Source organism: Pseudomicrostroma glucosiphilum (genome assembly GCF_003144135.1).
Source record: "Pseudomicrostroma glucosiphilum strain MCA 4718 unplaced genomic scaffold BCV69scaffold_12, whole genome shotgun sequence".
In the NCBI taxonomy this organism is placed as follows: Eukaryota; Fungi; Basidiomycota; class Exobasidiomycetes; order Microstromatales; family Microstromataceae; genus Microstroma; species Microstroma glucosiphilum.
In genome coordinates, this window is record NW_020289924.1 from 25,710 (window position 1) to 41,439 (window position 15,730).

Consider the following 15,730-nt stretch of genomic DNA (forward strand, 5'->3'; position numbering starts at 1 on the left):
AGATGCCCAAAATCCGCACTTCCCGGACTAAGCCTCCGCCCGAGGGCTTCGAGGAGATCGAGTCCATCCTCGACGAGTACACGCGCAAGATGCGAGACGCCGAATCAGAGAGTACCGAGGGCAAGCGGAAAGTAGAGGCATTGTGGCCAATCATGAGAATTAGCCATACACGGAGTAGGTATATCTATGACTTGTACTACAAGAGGGAGGCTATTAGTAGGGAGCTATATGACTGGCTCTTAAAGGAAGGGTATGCAGACGCAAAGTGAGTATCAAGGCTATGCTCTCGGAGCAGGTCCGGTCGAGCTGTCCCAAAAGCGAAGGCAACTCACCAGCACGGCCCTCATTAGCAATGGAGTATCCTCGCAAGCGAGTGGTGAAGCAAGCTGGGGCATCCCCATCACTGGCGCTTTATGGCTCATCAGCCACTGACCCCCCTCCTCTCCCCCTCCCCCTCCTCCAGTCTAATAGCTAAATGGAAGCGCCAAGGCTACGAGAAGCTCTGCTGTGTGCGCTGCATCCAGTCGCGAGACATGAACAATGTCGGATCTTCTTGCATCTGTCGAGTTCCCAAGAGTCAGATGAAGGCAGGGCAATTGGTCGAGTGTACACACTGTGGTGAGTATGGAGAAGAGAGCGGACAGCACGCAGAGGTTCAGAGCGGTAGTTCACGCAGGCTGATCTTGTATCCTTTGCCACTTCAACAGGCTGTAGAGGTTGCGCTTCGAGCGACTGAGAGCAGAGCGCTGCAGTTCCTTTCAAGTGTTCAACTCCCTTTTCAGCATGTCACATCATGGCTCACCGTCCTTTCGGAAGGATTGTATGTCAATCGTCCTCCATTGTATACCCACGCCTCCTCGGCGCAAGAATCTCTTTTCCTCCCGCATCGATTGCCATCGACTTCTACTTCAGACCTAAGCTTGGCAATGCACATTTCGAGTTACTATCTCATGGTGGTACTTAATCAATTTCGTGATTATAAGAATCAATATCTCCCCTCTACTTTCGTTTCGCAATACAGAGTGACACGGCCGACAAGATCAAGAGAGACAGGAGACGAGGCCGGTCCAAAACAGTGAAAAGATGGGGTGGGTGGGGAACTACGTACATACTTGCTTCGATGAAGGACGACGGTGCATTCTGGACCTCTATCGCAACTCTCTAAACATTCGTCGTGGTATACTGCACGCCATCGGTCTTGCTATCGATGTCCGAGCTCTCCTCCCTCGCCCTTCCCGCCTCCAGGCTTCCCCTCCTACTCTCCATCTGCTGAGCAATCTTCTCTCCAGTCTGACCAGGCTTGTGGTCCAGCTGCCAACCGTCCTTGGAAAAGAGCTCATCTACTTGCTCGAGAGACTTTTGCGCAGTCTCGGGAAGGAAGAAGAAGATGACGGGGACCCAGGCGGCATTCATGATGGCAAAGATGATGTACGTCCGCCAGGTGATGTTTTGAAGCGCCGAGGGAGTGAACTTGACGACGGCAAAGTTACAGATCTGTGTGGTGGTAGAAAAGGAATGTGACAGTGTAAGTTGAGATGTCTTGCCTTTCACCAAGAGCGCTGCGCCTCTGCTTGCTCACCCAGTTGCTGGCTGTAGACAAGGCGGACCCTTGCGTTCGGATGCTCAGCGGCAGGACTTCAGAGGGGATCATCCAGACAGTAGCTTGGAAGCCGACGGAGAAGAAGAGCTCAAATAGGAAAAGCATAGCCACCGCGGCGTTGCCAACGGCAGCACTTGCGATGCCCTCTGCAATCCTCTTGACGAAGACGGTCTGGCAGACAAAGACCAGAGACATGCCGCTGATGCAGGAGAGCAACAGCGGTCGCCTGCCCAGACGGTCGACGAGGAAGATGGAGATGACGGCTCCGAGGATCAACACCATGTTCAGACCTCCAGCCAAGAGAGCCGAGTCCCTGGAGCCGAAGCCGAGGGATACCGAGAAGAGGGTCGAACTGTAGTAGATGAGGGCGTTGATACCTCCAAGTTGTTGTGCAGCCTGGAATGCGGACACGAGAGAGAGTCAAGGGCGATAAGCATGGGAGCGTCGAGCGTGTGTACTGCGCCCATTTGACGGCGAGCGTGCTAACACTTACCTGAATGAAACAAGCGAGACCGAGTCGTCGGCGAGATCGGATGCTGTCGTCCTTCCATCCCTCTCCGGGCTTGATGAGGGACAAGAAGCCCTTCTGTTGGGAAGCAGCCTCGTGCTCAATGGTCTGCAGAATGTCATTGAACTCAGCTTGAACTGCTACGTCGGTGGTGGGCTTGTTGCGGAGTCGGGCGAGAACAGAAAGAGTCTCTTCCTTCCTGCCTCGTGATGCATACCATCGAGGAGTGTCGGGCAAGATCAGAGCCAGGATGAGGATGACTACGATGAAGACGAGCTGCAGAGCCAGAGGTGCCCTCCAAGTGACGTTGCCGGTCAGACTTCCGCCGAAGTTGAAGAGATAATCGATCCAGTACGACAATACGATGCCGCAATTGAGCACGACGAGGTCGATGGCTACTAGCTTGCCTCGAGACATTGCCGGTGAGCATTCGGCTTGCAGCACCGGCACAGTCGCGTTGATGATGCCCATGCCCACGCCAGTGATGACTCGACCGGCAATGAGCATACCTGTGCTAGTGGCAGCAGCTTGAAGGATGGCTCCAACAATCATCCAAAGAGTCCCGACGATGATGGAGAGACGACGACCGAGGACCGAGCCGATGACAAAAGTGGACAGAGCTCCAACGAGGCACCCGATCTCGTAGAGGGAAACGATGTTACCCGTCATGTTGGCGTCGGGGTTGTTGAAGTAGTCGACGAAATAAGTTGTGCCAATGACACCGCCCATGACACCATTGTCGTAGCTAGTGTAGGAAGTGAGCGGAGAATGATGGAGGTTTGTATGTGAGTACAGAGTACGGAGGGGGAGTGAGACCGGGCATCTGGTATGCTGCGCTCCTACTCTTTCACTCACCCGACGAGGAAGAAGCCAGTAGCACAACAAGCAGTGACGACGGCGAGCAGGGCGTTGCCTTTGAGTCCCACATCGTACCCAATGCCTCCCGAAGACACCCGGTGAGGATTAGTGAGTGGCATAATCGTCAGAAAGGAGGAGGAGGAGGAGGAGCAACCGAGAAGGGAGGAGCTGAGGAAAGAAGAGATGGGGACTGAGGCTGGGAGACCTTTCGGAGGAGGAGTCAGACAGACAGAGGCTTGATGAAGACAGGGGGACCACGTCTCGGGAGCCTGTTTGTATATGTAGCAGGGGGTATATGTGGGGTCGATGGCGCTCCGCTGCTAGCAAGGGGCGGGGCGTTTCCGAAATCGAGCGGGGCCCCTTTGACACTGCGACCCTCCGATGGACAGCAGCGTTGCCCCACAAGACAGTCTGTGGACTGTCCGTTTGGGCCTCGACGGCGATTGAGTAAGGGATGAGGCCGCTGTGACCCCTCTGACTAAGGACAAGGGGGTGGCAAGGCCCTGCTGTCCGCTACTTGCTATCCTCACGCTGCTGTGTGCTGCCGTGAGGATGCCGATGGGGGTGTCTGCCGAAATGAGAATGACAGCTGGTGGTGGTAATGCTGTACCCTGTTGGTCAGGTGGACAGCACGTCGAACAGCAAAGACGACATCGGCCGGCGGCGATGGCTTGCGGGGTCTGCCTCGTCGCGGGCCATTGCGGGCGTAAAGGCGGGGCGAGGGGGGCTGCGTGGCTGAGTGTGCCCCGCATTTCTGCCACCTTTTCTCGGAATGGGCGTAAAGACTTGCCGAAATCCGCATCGGCCCAGTGGCATCGACAGCAGCATCTTCGTCACCTGAGTTTTCCAAGTCGACCCGAGCATCGATGCATCGAGAGAAGATAAGATTGGGAGAGGGCGGCGTAATGGATATACCAGAGCTTCAGCTCCACAGACTTCTCTCGGTGTGTGCTCAGACCACGTCAAATGTACGACTGACTCACCGAGCGCAATTCATCTTGTAGCGACATCGTAGGAACTTGATCCATGATCCACGTAGCACACATCGACGCGGTCACGGTGTTAGAGTGTCTGGCATCCATTGCTCGCGAAAAGCACTCCCTGAAGCAACTCAGGAAGATCTCGCCCTCCAGAAGCCTGAGCCAAGCGGCCTTGACGGCCGACTGCTGTTGAGCGTAGATCTCAAAACTCTTGAGGATCTCGCAAATTTGTACGCGTGCGATTAGAATGCAGAAGTCTTTCTGTACCCCAACGTTCAGGGTACTCTCCTTCGCGTACGTCGCCGCCAGAGCCCTTGTGGATTTCCTGTCGCAGCGACAAGGGCACAGTGCCTGACATGAGCTCGGTCTAATTCAACTCAGTCAGAGGCAGCAACTCACCAGAAGAGAAGCCTAGAGCCGAAAAAATTTGTCAAGGGTGTTTGCTGCACCATTGTCTTTCCCTTGCTTCAGGGCGGGCTTCTTGACAGTCTCCTTTGTAGCCGCGCCGACTTCACACAATGCCTTCATCGCCTCGCAGTACAAGTACTGGAGGGCAGGCGTTGGCTTGCATCTGCGAAGAGGCAGCCAGTCGGTCAGCGCCGTGTCGCCTTGCCAGATCTTGAAGCAGATCTTAGTACCTCGAAGCTCGGCCGCTTCTTCCGACGTCAATCGGTCTATCGCCTGTAAGTCAGGCTCGTACTTGATCTTGAATTGAAGGCAGTGTTCCCCATCCTTCGCCGTAGTCTTGATGCCGCACTTTCGTACGTCCTCTCGCTCGAGTACGACTCCTACCAGCTTCGCCACCCTGTCGCTCTTCATCCGGGTTTCGATCGAATCCCAGACTGCACCGTACGAGGTCCAGGCTCTGGCTGCAGCGATGGGCGAATGCTCCTCGTTGCTCAACGCATCGGCGCTGGAGGCACGATGGCTTGAAGGCCCAGCTCTGGCGCTCATGATAGACGAGAAGCGTTCCTTGAAAGCTTCGGCGGTGAAGGAGGGGTACCTGGGAAGCTCAGCTCTGGCTTCATAACCGCGTGAGTACTGCTCGTTGGCAGGATCGTCGTGGAATGAGACCCGAGGCCCAGCTCTGACTCCGGTGCTGGAGGTGCGTGCTGGCCTTGCCAGATCCGCAGCATATGCGCTGTCTCTTGGTGCCACTGGGAGGTCTGCAACTTCCTCGTCCTCGTCGTCCTCGATTTCCAGAAACAGGTCATTGCGGGTATGGGACTCCTCATGATTGGTAGAAGATCGCGGTCTTTTCGCCGGGGCGAAGGCTTGCTCTGTCCTACCTCTGACGGTAGCAGTGCCTAGTTTGCGGGCTTGTTCGTTAGCATCTAGGCCACTCAACCCCTGCTCTGCACTACCTCTGACGGTAGCAGTGCCTAGTGTGCGGGCTTGTTCGTTAGCATCTAGGCCACTCAACCCCTGCTCTGCACTACCTCTGACGGTAGCAGTGCCTAGTGTGCGGGCTTGTTCGTTAGCATCTAGGCCACTCAACCCCTGCTCTGCACTACCTCTGTTGGTAGCAGTGCGTAGTGTGCGGGCTTGTTCGTTAGCATCTAGGCCACTCGACCCCTGCTGAGGGGCGAATGAGATGGAGGTTTCAAGTCGTAGGGGCCAAGGCCCGTCTTCCGGGAGGACAAGGACGAGACGTGGCTCTCCCTCGTTGGGCATTGTTATGTACCAGCGAGAGTTGGAGGGATTGTAATGGAAGGAAAGGGAAGGGAAGGGAAGGGAAGAGAAGGGCTCATATTTGAACGAGAAAGGTGAAGGCAGACGAACGTGCCTGAAGCAGCGCGCGATGGTCCTAGCAGCAAAGCGGCAGCTCGCCTCCATTCCTCCAAGCAATTGCTGCCATGCTTCCGATATCTGTGACCTTGGCCTGCTCCCGAATGAAGTAAAGGCTTGGTGGACTCTCCATGTGAAGATCCGTCAACATCGGCGTCGGCCGGCCGCAGGCTCGCTATGCTCCTCGCAATCTTCGCAAGCCAATCAGGTTGCACACATGTGTGTCCCAGCCAGCGGGCCGGCCAGAGCCAGCCAAGCCGTGCCACTGACGCCTGGCGTCGTTCCGACTGCGATCTCTGTTCCGATTCACCTGTTGCTTCACTTTCTTGTCTGCTGTAGCCATGTCCGTCTTGCCCCGGCTCCACAGATCCCAATTGAAAGTGTCCTGGCCAAGGAAGTCCTCTGCTTCTCAGCGAGCTGCGAGTCCGTTCGAGTCCCCCGCGTTGCGTTGCTCCGAAATGCAACATTTTCCGAAATCCGCATCGGCCCAGTGGCGTCGACAGCCGCATCTCCGCAAACAATCCCGCGTCCTTCGGCAAAGTCAATCCCCCCACAGGGCGATGACTGCCGTCGCCGAAAACCACTTGAAGGTGTGGTGCTCAAGAGAGGGTCTCATGATCACACCCCGCCTTTCCCCCACGCTACTCACAACCGTCACCAGCGCATACCATGTCAGGAAGGACCAAGGACAGCCTCGACGGCCTCGAAGCCAACAGCGATGGCAGTACTGCCGGCTTTCAGATCTATGACGACGCTTTCCGGAAGCTGATCGGTGAGTAGCGCAAGACAGGGAGAGAGAGAGCTCGATGGTACAAGGTCCACTCTGACACTCAAGTACGCCTCGTGAACCTAGGTCCATCCCCAACACTTCGTCACCTGCTCACATCCAGCGACGGTCATCCCATCTTCCACGAGGCCGGAGTGTACCTACGTGAGAGCAACACCGTATACGTGTCCAGCAATAGGATCCCCAGCAAGCATGCCAGACAGCGAGCGACCATCACATCAATTCCACTGGATGCTGTTCCATCACCTCGAGGGTCCGGTGTGCTAGCCAGTCTCGAACTTACTGACGAGGGGGTTCAGCAGAGCCTTGCAAGACAGGTCAGAACGATCCATGACTTGCCCGAAGGCTTGGCAATGCCCAATGGCGGAACCAATTGGACTCACGAGGGTCAAGAAGCCGTCTTGTGGTGCGAGCAGGGCCGCGATGATCTAGACGGCGAGGGCGCTCGCCCAGTCTCATCGAGTCTCGTAGTCACGCTTCCCAACGCAGCAGCACCTGGTCTCAAGACTGCAGGCGTACTCGTAGACAACTACGACGGCAAGCCTTTTTCTAGCCTCAACGATGTCGTCGTGCATCAGCAGAGCGGCGTCGTCTTCTTCACCGATCCCGACTATGGAGTGGGACAGAGCTTCAAGTCGGGGGAGCAAGTGTATGCACCCAATGCTCTCTATGCTTGGGACCCCAGTACCAGTCGAGTAACAATGATCGACGACAACTACGACAAGCGTGAGCAGAGCAGAGCAGAGCAGAGCAAGAAGTGTGATGAATATCCAACTGATACTGACAGAACGTCTCTGTACCCTCCCGCTCAGCCAATGGCGTCACGTTTATCCCAGACCCATCAGACCCAACCTCTGGCAGGGGACTCTTGGCCACAACAGACACCGGCCGCTTCTTCATGGAGCCCAACGAGGCCATGGGAGAGTTCAAGGTCGACGAGAGCAGGCCAGCATGCATATACACATACCCCATTGAACCTCTGAGCCGCGACCCAGGGTCAGAAGGAGTCGCATTGCCACTGGCCATTGGCGAGAGGTCTCTCCTCGCCCACTCTGAGAGTCCGATCCCCGACGGGCTCCATCCTGATCGTCAGGGCAACCTATGGGTGGGCAGCGGGGACGGCCTCCACGTCTACGACCCCGTGCGCCGCACCCTCATCGGTAAAGTCATCGTCCCCGGCGGTAGAGGTGTTGCGAACTTTTGCTGGGCGGGAAAAGTCACTGTGCACGATGCTGATGGAGAGTCGCACCAGGAGGGACAAGAAAGGGTGAGGGACAGTAGGGAGATGTACCGATTGCTCCTCTTCTGCGAGCAGGAGCTCTGGGAAGCCTGCGTCATGGTCGATGGTAGTGATTGAAAGGAGCAGATTGTTTGGGCCATTACCTCGAAATGTCACCGGCCCCAGTGTCACTCCCTCTCTTTCTCTTTCTGTTCCTTGTGTCTATAGAAATGTATTGAGTTCACGTGTACATGTGTCCCTGTGTCGCTGCTTCAGCGCCCCATCCAGCCCTGGTGAGGCCAAAAGAGGTGCGTGTGTCAGTGAAAGAGTCCGCGGCCGCCGCTCTGGCAACTCATCATGTCCACTCACTCCATCTACAACGAGCATCTCTCCCGAGACGTAGGCGCTAGCATCACTACACAGGAAGAGTAGAGGTCCTGCAAAGTCCTGAGGTGTACCCCATCGGCCTGCTGGGATCCGCTCCGAGATCTGCCGCAGACGCGTCTCGTCGGCTAGCAGCTTCTCGTTCTGTGATTACATGGGGCAAGGGTGAAGGATCAAAGCAGACGTTAGAGAGGGAGATGGTAACATCTTTCATACAGGAGCTGAAACGCACCATGTCTGTGGCAATGTATCCAGGAGCAATGCCATTGACCTGAATGTTGTGCCTGGCCCACTCGTTGGAAAGTGCCTTGATCAATTGACCCACAGCGCCCTTGGAAGCAGCGTAGGCAGGCACCTGGAGGGGCATGGAGGGACTTCGAGCTTCAGTTGGCTGACTTTGCTGTTGATGCTACGCTTGCACCGAATTTGCACTCACCGTAATGCCTCCCTGGAAGGTCAGGAGAGAACCAAAGTTGACGATCTTGCCCGCTCCGCGCGGGACCATGTGCTTTCCTGCTGCTTGACTGAGCAGCCACACCGCCTTCAGGTTGACATCGAGGACCTGTATGGAGCCAAAGCGAACAGAGCCATTCAGTCGACTAAGGTCGCTCGCTCACTCGCTCGATGGTCGTTCGGGCCACTCACCTCGTCCCAGTCAGACTCTGGGAAATCAGTAGCAGGACTCCTCCTCTGGATCCCACCACAATTGACCAAGATGTCAATCTTTCCCCCAGTAGCAGCGAGTGCCCTCTCGAATGTCGTCCTGACGCTGGCCAAGTCGGACAGATCGCACTCTACTGCGACGTGCTGCAGCTCGGGAACGGCCTTCTTGAGTGGAGCTAGGGCGGGGTGCTCCGAGAGTGGAGTCGAGGAGGGACGCACTGCGAGGCAGACTGTGGCTCCGGCTTGGGCGAGGGCGAGGGCACAGGCAGCACCCTTGTGTGTTGGAAAGGGGGAGAGAAGAATGGTCAGTACCATTCAGTCAGCCTCGCTTGGACGCCGGTAAAGAAGGTGCTCGCTACTCACAATGCCCCTTGTGCCGCCGGTGACGAGAGCGACCTTGCCGCCGAGGGAGAAGAGGTTGAGACCAGAGGGAGATGCGCTCATCTTAGTGGACGGCAATGGTTAGCACAGCTGAGTGTTGGTGTTGTGGGTTTGGAAGAAGGTGCGCAAGGATGACAGGAGTTCAACAAGGTGGGTGGGTGTATGCGCTCCACCCCGCGTTGGGCCGCCGGGTGTGTCTGGCTGCCCTTCGGCGAGGACATTTCGGCAAAGTGTCCAAAGCGCACCCTTTGGACCCCGAACAACCGCCGACGCCAAGAAAGCGGTGTGAACTAGCCCACGTGTGGGGTCGGGCCGGGCGGGGCGGGGGGCGGCGCTGCTCAAGTTCAATAATACTACACCGCGGCTGTTGGGCAAGGACAAGGTATGCGAAAGCGAGCATGGGCTGAGTGAATTGATAGGTAGATGAAGGAGATTGGTACATTGGCTTGTTGTATGCTCCATTACAGGACAAGGTGCTTTGGGTTGTGCAGCTCCACCGTCGATCAGGCTGGCGCTTCAGGGCGTCTAAGTCGTCCTTGTGAGGTCGCCTGCGCCTCCATTCTGATCTCTGCATCTTCCAGCAAATTGATACACTCTTCAAAACAGACTATCTCAATCTCGTGCAGGCCAGTCTCTTTGAGTAATCCCTTGTTGTCAAAGATCTCAAAGAGAGTCCTTTCGACGTCCATCTTGACATCCGATTGGCGTGTTAGCAGGTCTACACGCACCGCATCGAGGTCGAATTCGCTGTCAAAGTTCTCTGCAAGGATTGGAGTGAGCCTGTTTCGAGCGCTGAAAATAGTGTTCCGCAAAGACTTCATCAGAGACGCCCATTCTAAGGTCGCATCCGGGCAGTGCGTATTAAGAGCCTGCAAGCGATCAAAGGGACAGGTTCAAACTTAGTGAGTGTCCACTCACAGAACGCAATTGCCGGTGCTCCTTACATTGATCCACTCAGTCTCGTCGTCCCATATCTCCTTCTTCTTCTCGACGGTCTCGAAAGCTTCGCGTAGCTTTGCCAGCTTTAGATTTGTCGGATCAGCGTTGCGAGCCGTCTGCAGCAACGAGGGACATGCGAAGGAAAGTGGAAGGAGAATGTATCAATTCAAGACTCGAGCAGTTAATCGGAAGGCATGGTGCACTCACGCGCCAGAAATGCTGATATGTCGCGCTCTCAAGGTCATCTATGTAACGATGACTGTACTTGGCTTGGCTTCGTAAAGCCTGGTGAAGGTCTGAGAGCCTCTCTGAGACTCTCAACAGTCCGAGTTGAAGGCCATCGCTGGCGTCACTGTCAACAGCGCTCTTGAAGACGACTTTTGATCTTGTCACCTCAGAATTCCACTTTTTGATCGCTTTCTTGGCATCGACAAAGCAGGTAGGCAGAAAGTATTCATTCGCGGAGCGTGTATCGTCCCTGGCTCTTTCGATAATGGCTTCCGCATCGGTTGAGCCTGATTTCCCTCGCGGACTCAAATCTCTTCGCACGTTGCCCAAGTCTATCAGGAGAAGAGTGTTGATTGAGCCCCGTAGAAGGCGGACATTGCCTTCATTCAGGTCTCGATAATGATAGCCGTGCTTTGCCAGACTCAAAAGCTGCCGTGCAAGCTCGACATGGATATGTACGAGATCATGTGGGAGAACTTGTCTGCCGATCAAGTCTCCGAGATGATGTTTGTAGACGAGAGCGCAAACGACGCGAGTCGTGAAGTGAGGTGGTAGGGTACCTATCTTCTCCAGAGGCGCCGAGTTGTCGGTCTGGAAGTCATGAGGCTCGATCAATGCCAGACCAAGCGGAACCGCCGCGTAAGGTAATTTGGATTCATCGCTGAAGCTTGCGACACCGCGCATCATCGCCAATTCATGTAATCTCAGATGTGGATCCTGCCAAGAGACTTTGAGCATGTGTTTTTGTGCTGCTTCAGTTTGCTCGACGAGGACCGCAGTCCGTGTTCTAAAGGGCCCGGGGCGTACATTGAGGTCTTGCAGATGACCTGCGAGATTAATGCAAAGGGGGTTACCGGGAGCGACAGTATCGGGTTCGAGACTGAGTTGTTTGATGGTCTTGACGTCCCAGTGACCGCAGAGCTGTGTCGAGTATTGCTCCAGATTCACGAAACGTAGAATTTTGACGATTTCCAATTGGTCCTCTGGATCTCTAGTGTCGAAGCCTCGGGAGCAGCCATAGAGAGACGCGTTGACAACCCAGAGCCGCACCAGGTTCGCACACCAGGTCACAAAGTGGACATGTGAGCAGGGAGCCTGATATTGGAAGATCTTGCGCTGACGGTTATCGACCAGCCTCGAAGGCGTCAGCATCAGCGAGTGAATTTCAGGACCCTGTCGTGACAGGTCGTCACTCACTGTGTAGCGCAGACACTGCAGGCTGAGTTCATCTCTCAAGTCGCATGCCTTCTCCACCTTCGCTTCAATGAAAGACAGAGCGTTTGACCAGCAACACTCGATTGTAGCCTCAAGGGGGTCGCTTGGTACAGTCTTAATGGCCATTGCCTTCTTTGAGCGAGGGATGACGATGTCCACTTTGTCTATCACGACGTTCGCCCTTACCTGTCCTTGGATCATGGACAGTGGCTGAAGGGATCTCCTGATCAGCAGAATTCGACATGCCCAAGGGGGGTTGGCCATCTCACCTTGCGCATCCGGTACTTCTCCAGTGCTGTCACTTCACCATAGTCTGATCCCTCTGCACCAAGCTCACGCCGTACTGATGCGCTCAGGTCGCAGATGTTCTTCACCAAAACAGACTCTCGCTTCCCTTCGTCCAGGTCTTCATTCAGAAGGCGGAACGCTCCGCGTACTTGTGATGATGCCATGACCGCCTTTGCAGATGCGTCGACGGTTGCGTTTGTGTACATTTCGTATATTCCGGGATAGCGAAAATTCGTAGCATCTCTTTTGATGTCCAACTCCATTTGCGGGGCACCTTCAGTGATTGTCTCTCTGGCAGCAGGAGAAGATGTGGTCTCTGGGGTAGTGGAGCGCATAGAGACTGATGGACCAACTTCGGGTGTAAGGCCTCGCTGCTCCAACAAAGTATCAATCAGAGCATCAGGGACGAGGCTCATGTCGTACCTCTTCTTCGGGGATGCCGTGACCTGTACAGGCCGGAAGGAGAATGTGTAATCTGGACGAGAGTCTGTAGAGGTACTGGGTACAGCCTCTGGCTCTTTTTGCGACCTCTTTCCAGAAATGGTCTCCGACATGAGTGCAGTGCTGTGACAAACCCTGATGCACAAGGGACGTGCGTATCAGAGAGCTGGGAGGTGCCGACTGCCCTGGGCCTACGGACATCGACCGAAAGTGTTGATGTGGGGGTGAGGGGAGAAGGGGTTCTCCTCTGGAGAGGTGGACAAGCGAACCGGCGGCTGCTGCCCGTCGGAAGTCGAAACCCACAGCCCCTATGCGTGGCTCCGTGTACCTTGTAGACTCCCAGCCTCTCCTCCCTTCCAGCCAAGAAGGACTGGGTGTCTCAAGTCTACCCGCATCGTCTGGTCTGCTTTGGTGGAGGAGCGGCTCCGGCAACCAAAGCTCAAGTGGCCCGTGTCGCTCGGACCGGAACATCTTGACACGCAAGCCGACGTGTGACCGGCGTCTGCGCGGCGTTCTGGCTGCCGCCCGCCGAAAAGTTCGGCAATCCCGCCCTGACCACAAGGACCGGCGGGGCTCCACTGCTCGCACACACCCATCATTCCAGCAAGTGGTCTTTCTGCATCTACCTTTACAAACCACGACTGTACTTGACAAAGACGTCCACTCAGCCTCAGAGAATTCCCCTTGCTCTCTACCATCAATATGGCCTCGTCCAACACAAAGACTGCACACCGATCCATCCTGGCGTCCGAGGCTGCTGTGCCAAAGGACCTCCTACCACCTCCAGGATCCATTGCCATTCTGCCCACCGATGACCCCTTCTACTCCTACCACGTCAAGAACATCCTCGACAATGTCCCCGGTGCAAAGGTCGAGGAGCTCTCCAAGGATACGCGCGCCATTGTCTGGCTTGACGTGAGAGGTCCGCCCGCTGCTGAGAGGTTGGGCAAGATCCTCGATGACAACCCACAGATTGGCTGGGTACAGCTGTGCCAGGCCGGTATCAACAACATCGTACCCCTTTTTGAGAGACACGGAAAGAAGGTCTGGACGAGTGCAAAGGTGAGCAACAAGAATCTTACCTGAGCCCAAAGGTACGCCCATTGACTATACGCTGACCTTACTTCTCCTCCTCGTTCTTTGGCAGGGCTCATTCGGACAACCCGTAGCAGAGCATGCTCTCATGCTGACGCTATCCCTCCTACGCAATCTACCGAAGCGCGTCCGAGCTACCTCTTGGGGCACTCCCTCTGGTATCTCCCTCTTTGGCCAGCGGGTGACCCTCGTAGGAGCAGGAGGCATCTCCCTCTCCCTCATCTCCTTGCTCGAGCCCTTTAACGTAAAGGTGACTGTGCTGCGACGCAAGGCCGAGCCTCTGGACCCCTCTGCCGTACCTTCGAGCTTCAAGGACGGCGAGAACCTCATCGTCAGGTCCTTCAAGGAGCTCCATTCCGTCTTGCCCGAGACTGATGTGCTGGTCATTGCCGCTGCGCTTACACCCGACACCCGCAACATGATCGGCGAAAAGGAGCTCGCGCTACTCCCTCAGAATGCAGTGCTGGTCAATGTCGCCCGAGGAGAGCTAGTGGACACCGATGCCCTCACCGCCTCTCTCCGCAAGGGCAGCTTCGCCGGTGCAGGCCTCGATGTGACAGCCCCCGAGCCGCTGCCAGCAGATCACCCACTGTGGAGTCTGCAGAGGGACTCTGGTGCTTCTTTCGACAAGGAGCTCGAGCCTGACCAGAAGGGCAATCTGATCATCACCCCTCACACGGCTGACACGCCAGACATGATTGCACCTCTGCTTGCGGCAAGGTTCGCTAGGAATGCAAAGGCACTGTTGGATGGAAAGGGTGCCTTTGAAGGCTTGGTAGACACAGTCAATGGCTACTAATGGGCTATCTGGAAGAGTCTACAACACGCTAGATGGTACTCTCACGGCATCATAGCTCAATACCAAAACTTTCACTTCCGCTTCGCTCATGTGTGACAATGACCTTGACGACGAGAAAGGATGAGGATGACGCTAGGTACCAATTGAATTCTGACTAGCCCCTTCCCACCATGCTCGGCATTCCCGAGGCAAGAATGGTGACCCAGAGTTTGCTGACCTCCAATGGCAGCTCGGCGATGCTCCTGACCTCTGCAGCTACAATATCCCTGGAGATGACGGGCTCGTGCTTGAAGGATCCATCGGCCTGCTTCACGCCTGGTCCCGTAGTCATCTTGGTCGTCATGTCTGAAGAGGCATTGCCGATGTCGATCTGAGAGAGGGAAATGTTGTACTGAGAGCGCAAAAGGGGGACGAGTCAGTTGGGGCTGGTGCGGTGGGGTTTGCGGCATTTTTTCTGCCGCGTGACAGACTCACCTTTCTGCCGTCTAGGGCCAGACTTTTGGTCAATCCGGTCACGCCGTGCTTCGAGGCCGTGTCTGAGAGAAGATCGAGGGGGCAGCGTCAGAGGGCGTCAGGTCCAGCTAGAGATACCTTGTGTCTCTTTGAGATCTACTCACAGGCTGCTGAGTCTGGCCGAGGCACATGAGCGCTGATGCTTCCATTGATGATGATCCTCCTACGAACCAAAGAGAGTGTCAACCCGAGTCAGTGACCTCCAGAAGTGGGTGCTGTTCACGCCGACTCACCCTCCGCCATTGTCCTTCATCTTTCGGAAGGCCTCGCGAGAGCAAAGGAAGGTCGCTGTAGAGCCAGAAAGAGAATGAACGTCAGTCTCGTGTATCCATTGCGCACATTCCAGGGCTACCATAGCTCCGGCTTCTCACAAGACAGATTTGTGTTGACCGCTGCTTGCCAGTCTGCAAAGTTGGAATCCTCAATCAGGGTAGCTGGGGGACTAATGCCAGCATTGCAAAAGACGAGGGAGACGGTGCCAAACGTCTTGACGGTAAAGTCGAATAGGTCGATGACGTCTTGCTCCTTGGAAGCATCGCCTGCCAGGTAGGCAGCTTTACCGGAAGCCGTGGCCGAATTGGAGGTCGCCTCGATCTCCTGGACTGCTGTTTGTAGAGCAGCTTCACGTCGGCCGGACACGACTACATTCCATCCTGCTGCGACGAGAGCCTTGGCGCACGATAGACCAATCTGAAGAGGTTACGGAGTGCAGTGTGAGCGACATTTCTTCGCTACAATCTCAGTGGCTCCTTGATGCTCACCCCTGACGAGCCACCGGTGCTAATGGGTAGAGAAGCGGGAAAGGGGAAATCGTCAATGGGATTGCTTGCCTCATGAGTAGCCTGTCAGCCGGGGTCCTCACATGATGGCGGTCTTTCCTTGAGGTGGGTATGAGAAGGACATGATGGTGGAGGGTTGAGTGGTTGAGTATCACGACGGAGGGACGTACGAGTGCCAGTGCAGCAACTTGTACCACCACCACCACCACCACCCCGCCTTTGTTTCCCCACAGCAGACCGGCTGGAATTACCATTCTCCGGGGAG

The 15,730-nt window shown here is 55.7% G+C and overlaps 9 protein-coding genes across 9 annotated transcripts; 4 read left to right on the forward strand and 5 right to left on the reverse strand.

Moving 5' to 3' along the window:
• Positions 1-2: 2 nt before the first annotated feature.
• Positions 3-736, forward strand: BCV69DRAFT_288043 (bud site selection-related protein; the record flags this gene model as incomplete). Its single annotated transcript, XM_025493604.1, has 3 exons — positions 3-265; positions 464-618; positions 708-736. The coding sequence occupies 3 exons, from the start codon at positions 3-5 to the stop codon at positions 734-736; spliced, it is 447 nt and encodes a 148-aa protein (XP_025346254.1).
• Positions 737-1,120: 384 nt separating this feature from the next.
• BCV69DRAFT_44371 (general substrate transporter) lies at positions 1,121-3,185 on the reverse strand. The gene is made up of 4 exons (XM_025495284.1): positions 2,964-3,185; positions 2,094-2,853; positions 1,580-1,996; positions 1,121-1,494 (listed from the first exon to the last, which is right to left on the reverse strand). Exons 1-4 carry the CDS (start codon positions 3,083-3,085, stop codon positions 1,162-1,164), a joined length of 1,632 nt encoding a protein of 543 aa, XP_025346255.1. The 5' UTR covers positions 3,086-3,185; the 3' UTR covers positions 1,121-1,161.
• An 888-nt stretch (positions 3,186-4,073) lies between these two features.
• On the reverse strand, positions 4,074-6,114 carry BCV69DRAFT_44331 (hypothetical protein). The gene is made up of 2 exons (XM_025495283.1): positions 4,346-6,114; positions 4,074-4,271 (listed from the first exon to the last, which is right to left on the reverse strand). Exon 1 carries the CDS (start codon positions 5,780-5,782, stop codon positions 4,358-4,360), a length of 1,425 nt encoding a protein of 474 aa, XP_025346256.1. The 5' UTR covers positions 5,783-6,114; the 3' UTR covers positions 4,074-4,271; positions 4,346-4,357.
• Positions 6,115-6,403: 289 nt separating this feature from the next.
• Positions 6,404-7,960, forward strand: BCV69DRAFT_313858 (hypothetical protein; the record flags this gene model as incomplete). Its single annotated transcript, XM_025495065.1, has 3 exons — positions 6,404-6,506; positions 6,588-7,247; positions 7,334-7,960. 3 exons carry the CDS (start codon positions 6,404-6,406, stop codon positions 7,876-7,878), a joined length of 1,308 nt encoding a protein of 435 aa, XP_025346257.1. The 3' UTR covers positions 7,879-7,960.
• Positions 7,961-8,012: 52 nt separating this feature from the next.
• On the reverse strand, positions 8,013-9,231 carry BCV69DRAFT_251535 (putative 2-deoxy-D-gluconate 3-dehydrogenase; the record flags this gene model as incomplete). The annotated part of the gene is made up of 6 exons (XM_025490437.1): positions 8,013-8,030; positions 8,110-8,268; positions 8,357-8,479; positions 8,561-8,686; positions 8,770-9,060; positions 9,151-9,231. 6 exons carry the CDS (start codon positions 9,229-9,231, stop codon positions 8,013-8,015), a joined length of 798 nt encoding a protein of 265 aa, XP_025346258.1.
• Positions 9,232-9,510: 279 nt separating this feature from the next.
• On the forward strand, positions 9,511-10,138 carry BCV69DRAFT_44455 (hypothetical protein). The gene has a single exon (XM_025495285.1). It carries the CDS (start codon positions 9,592-9,594, stop codon positions 10,069-10,071), a length of 480 nt encoding a protein of 159 aa, XP_025346259.1. The 5' UTR covers positions 9,511-9,591; the 3' UTR covers positions 10,072-10,138.
• Positions 9,937-12,490, reverse strand: BCV69DRAFT_44458 (hypothetical protein). Its single transcript, XM_025495286.1, has 4 exons — positions 11,820-12,490; positions 11,533-11,760; positions 10,113-11,445; positions 9,937-10,037 (listed from the first exon to the last, which is right to left on the reverse strand). The coding sequence occupies exons 1-3, from the start codon at positions 12,390-12,392 to the stop codon at positions 10,207-10,209; spliced, it is 2,040 nt and encodes a 679-aa protein (XP_025346260.1). The 5' UTR covers positions 12,393-12,490; the 3' UTR covers positions 9,937-10,037; positions 10,113-10,206.
• A 367-nt stretch (positions 12,491-12,857) lies between these two features.
• On the forward strand, positions 12,858-14,523 carry BCV69DRAFT_284255 (hypothetical protein). The gene is made up of 2 exons (XM_025492977.1): positions 12,858-13,341; positions 13,427-14,523. Exons 1-2 carry the CDS (start codon positions 12,982-12,984, stop codon positions 14,171-14,173), a joined length of 1,107 nt encoding a protein of 368 aa, XP_025346261.1. The 5' UTR covers positions 12,858-12,981; the 3' UTR covers positions 14,174-14,523.
• BCV69DRAFT_313862 (NAD(P)-binding protein) lies at positions 14,075-15,703 on the reverse strand. The gene is made up of 7 exons (XM_025495066.1): positions 15,549-15,703; positions 15,448-15,466; positions 15,058-15,376; positions 14,920-14,974; positions 14,791-14,849; positions 14,648-14,709; positions 14,075-14,564 (listed from the first exon to the last, which is right to left on the reverse strand). Exons 1-7 carry the CDS (start codon positions 15,587-15,589, stop codon positions 14,328-14,330), a joined length of 792 nt encoding a protein of 263 aa, XP_025346262.1. The 5' UTR covers positions 15,590-15,703; the 3' UTR covers positions 14,075-14,327.
• Positions 15,704-15,730: the final 27 nt, after the last annotated feature.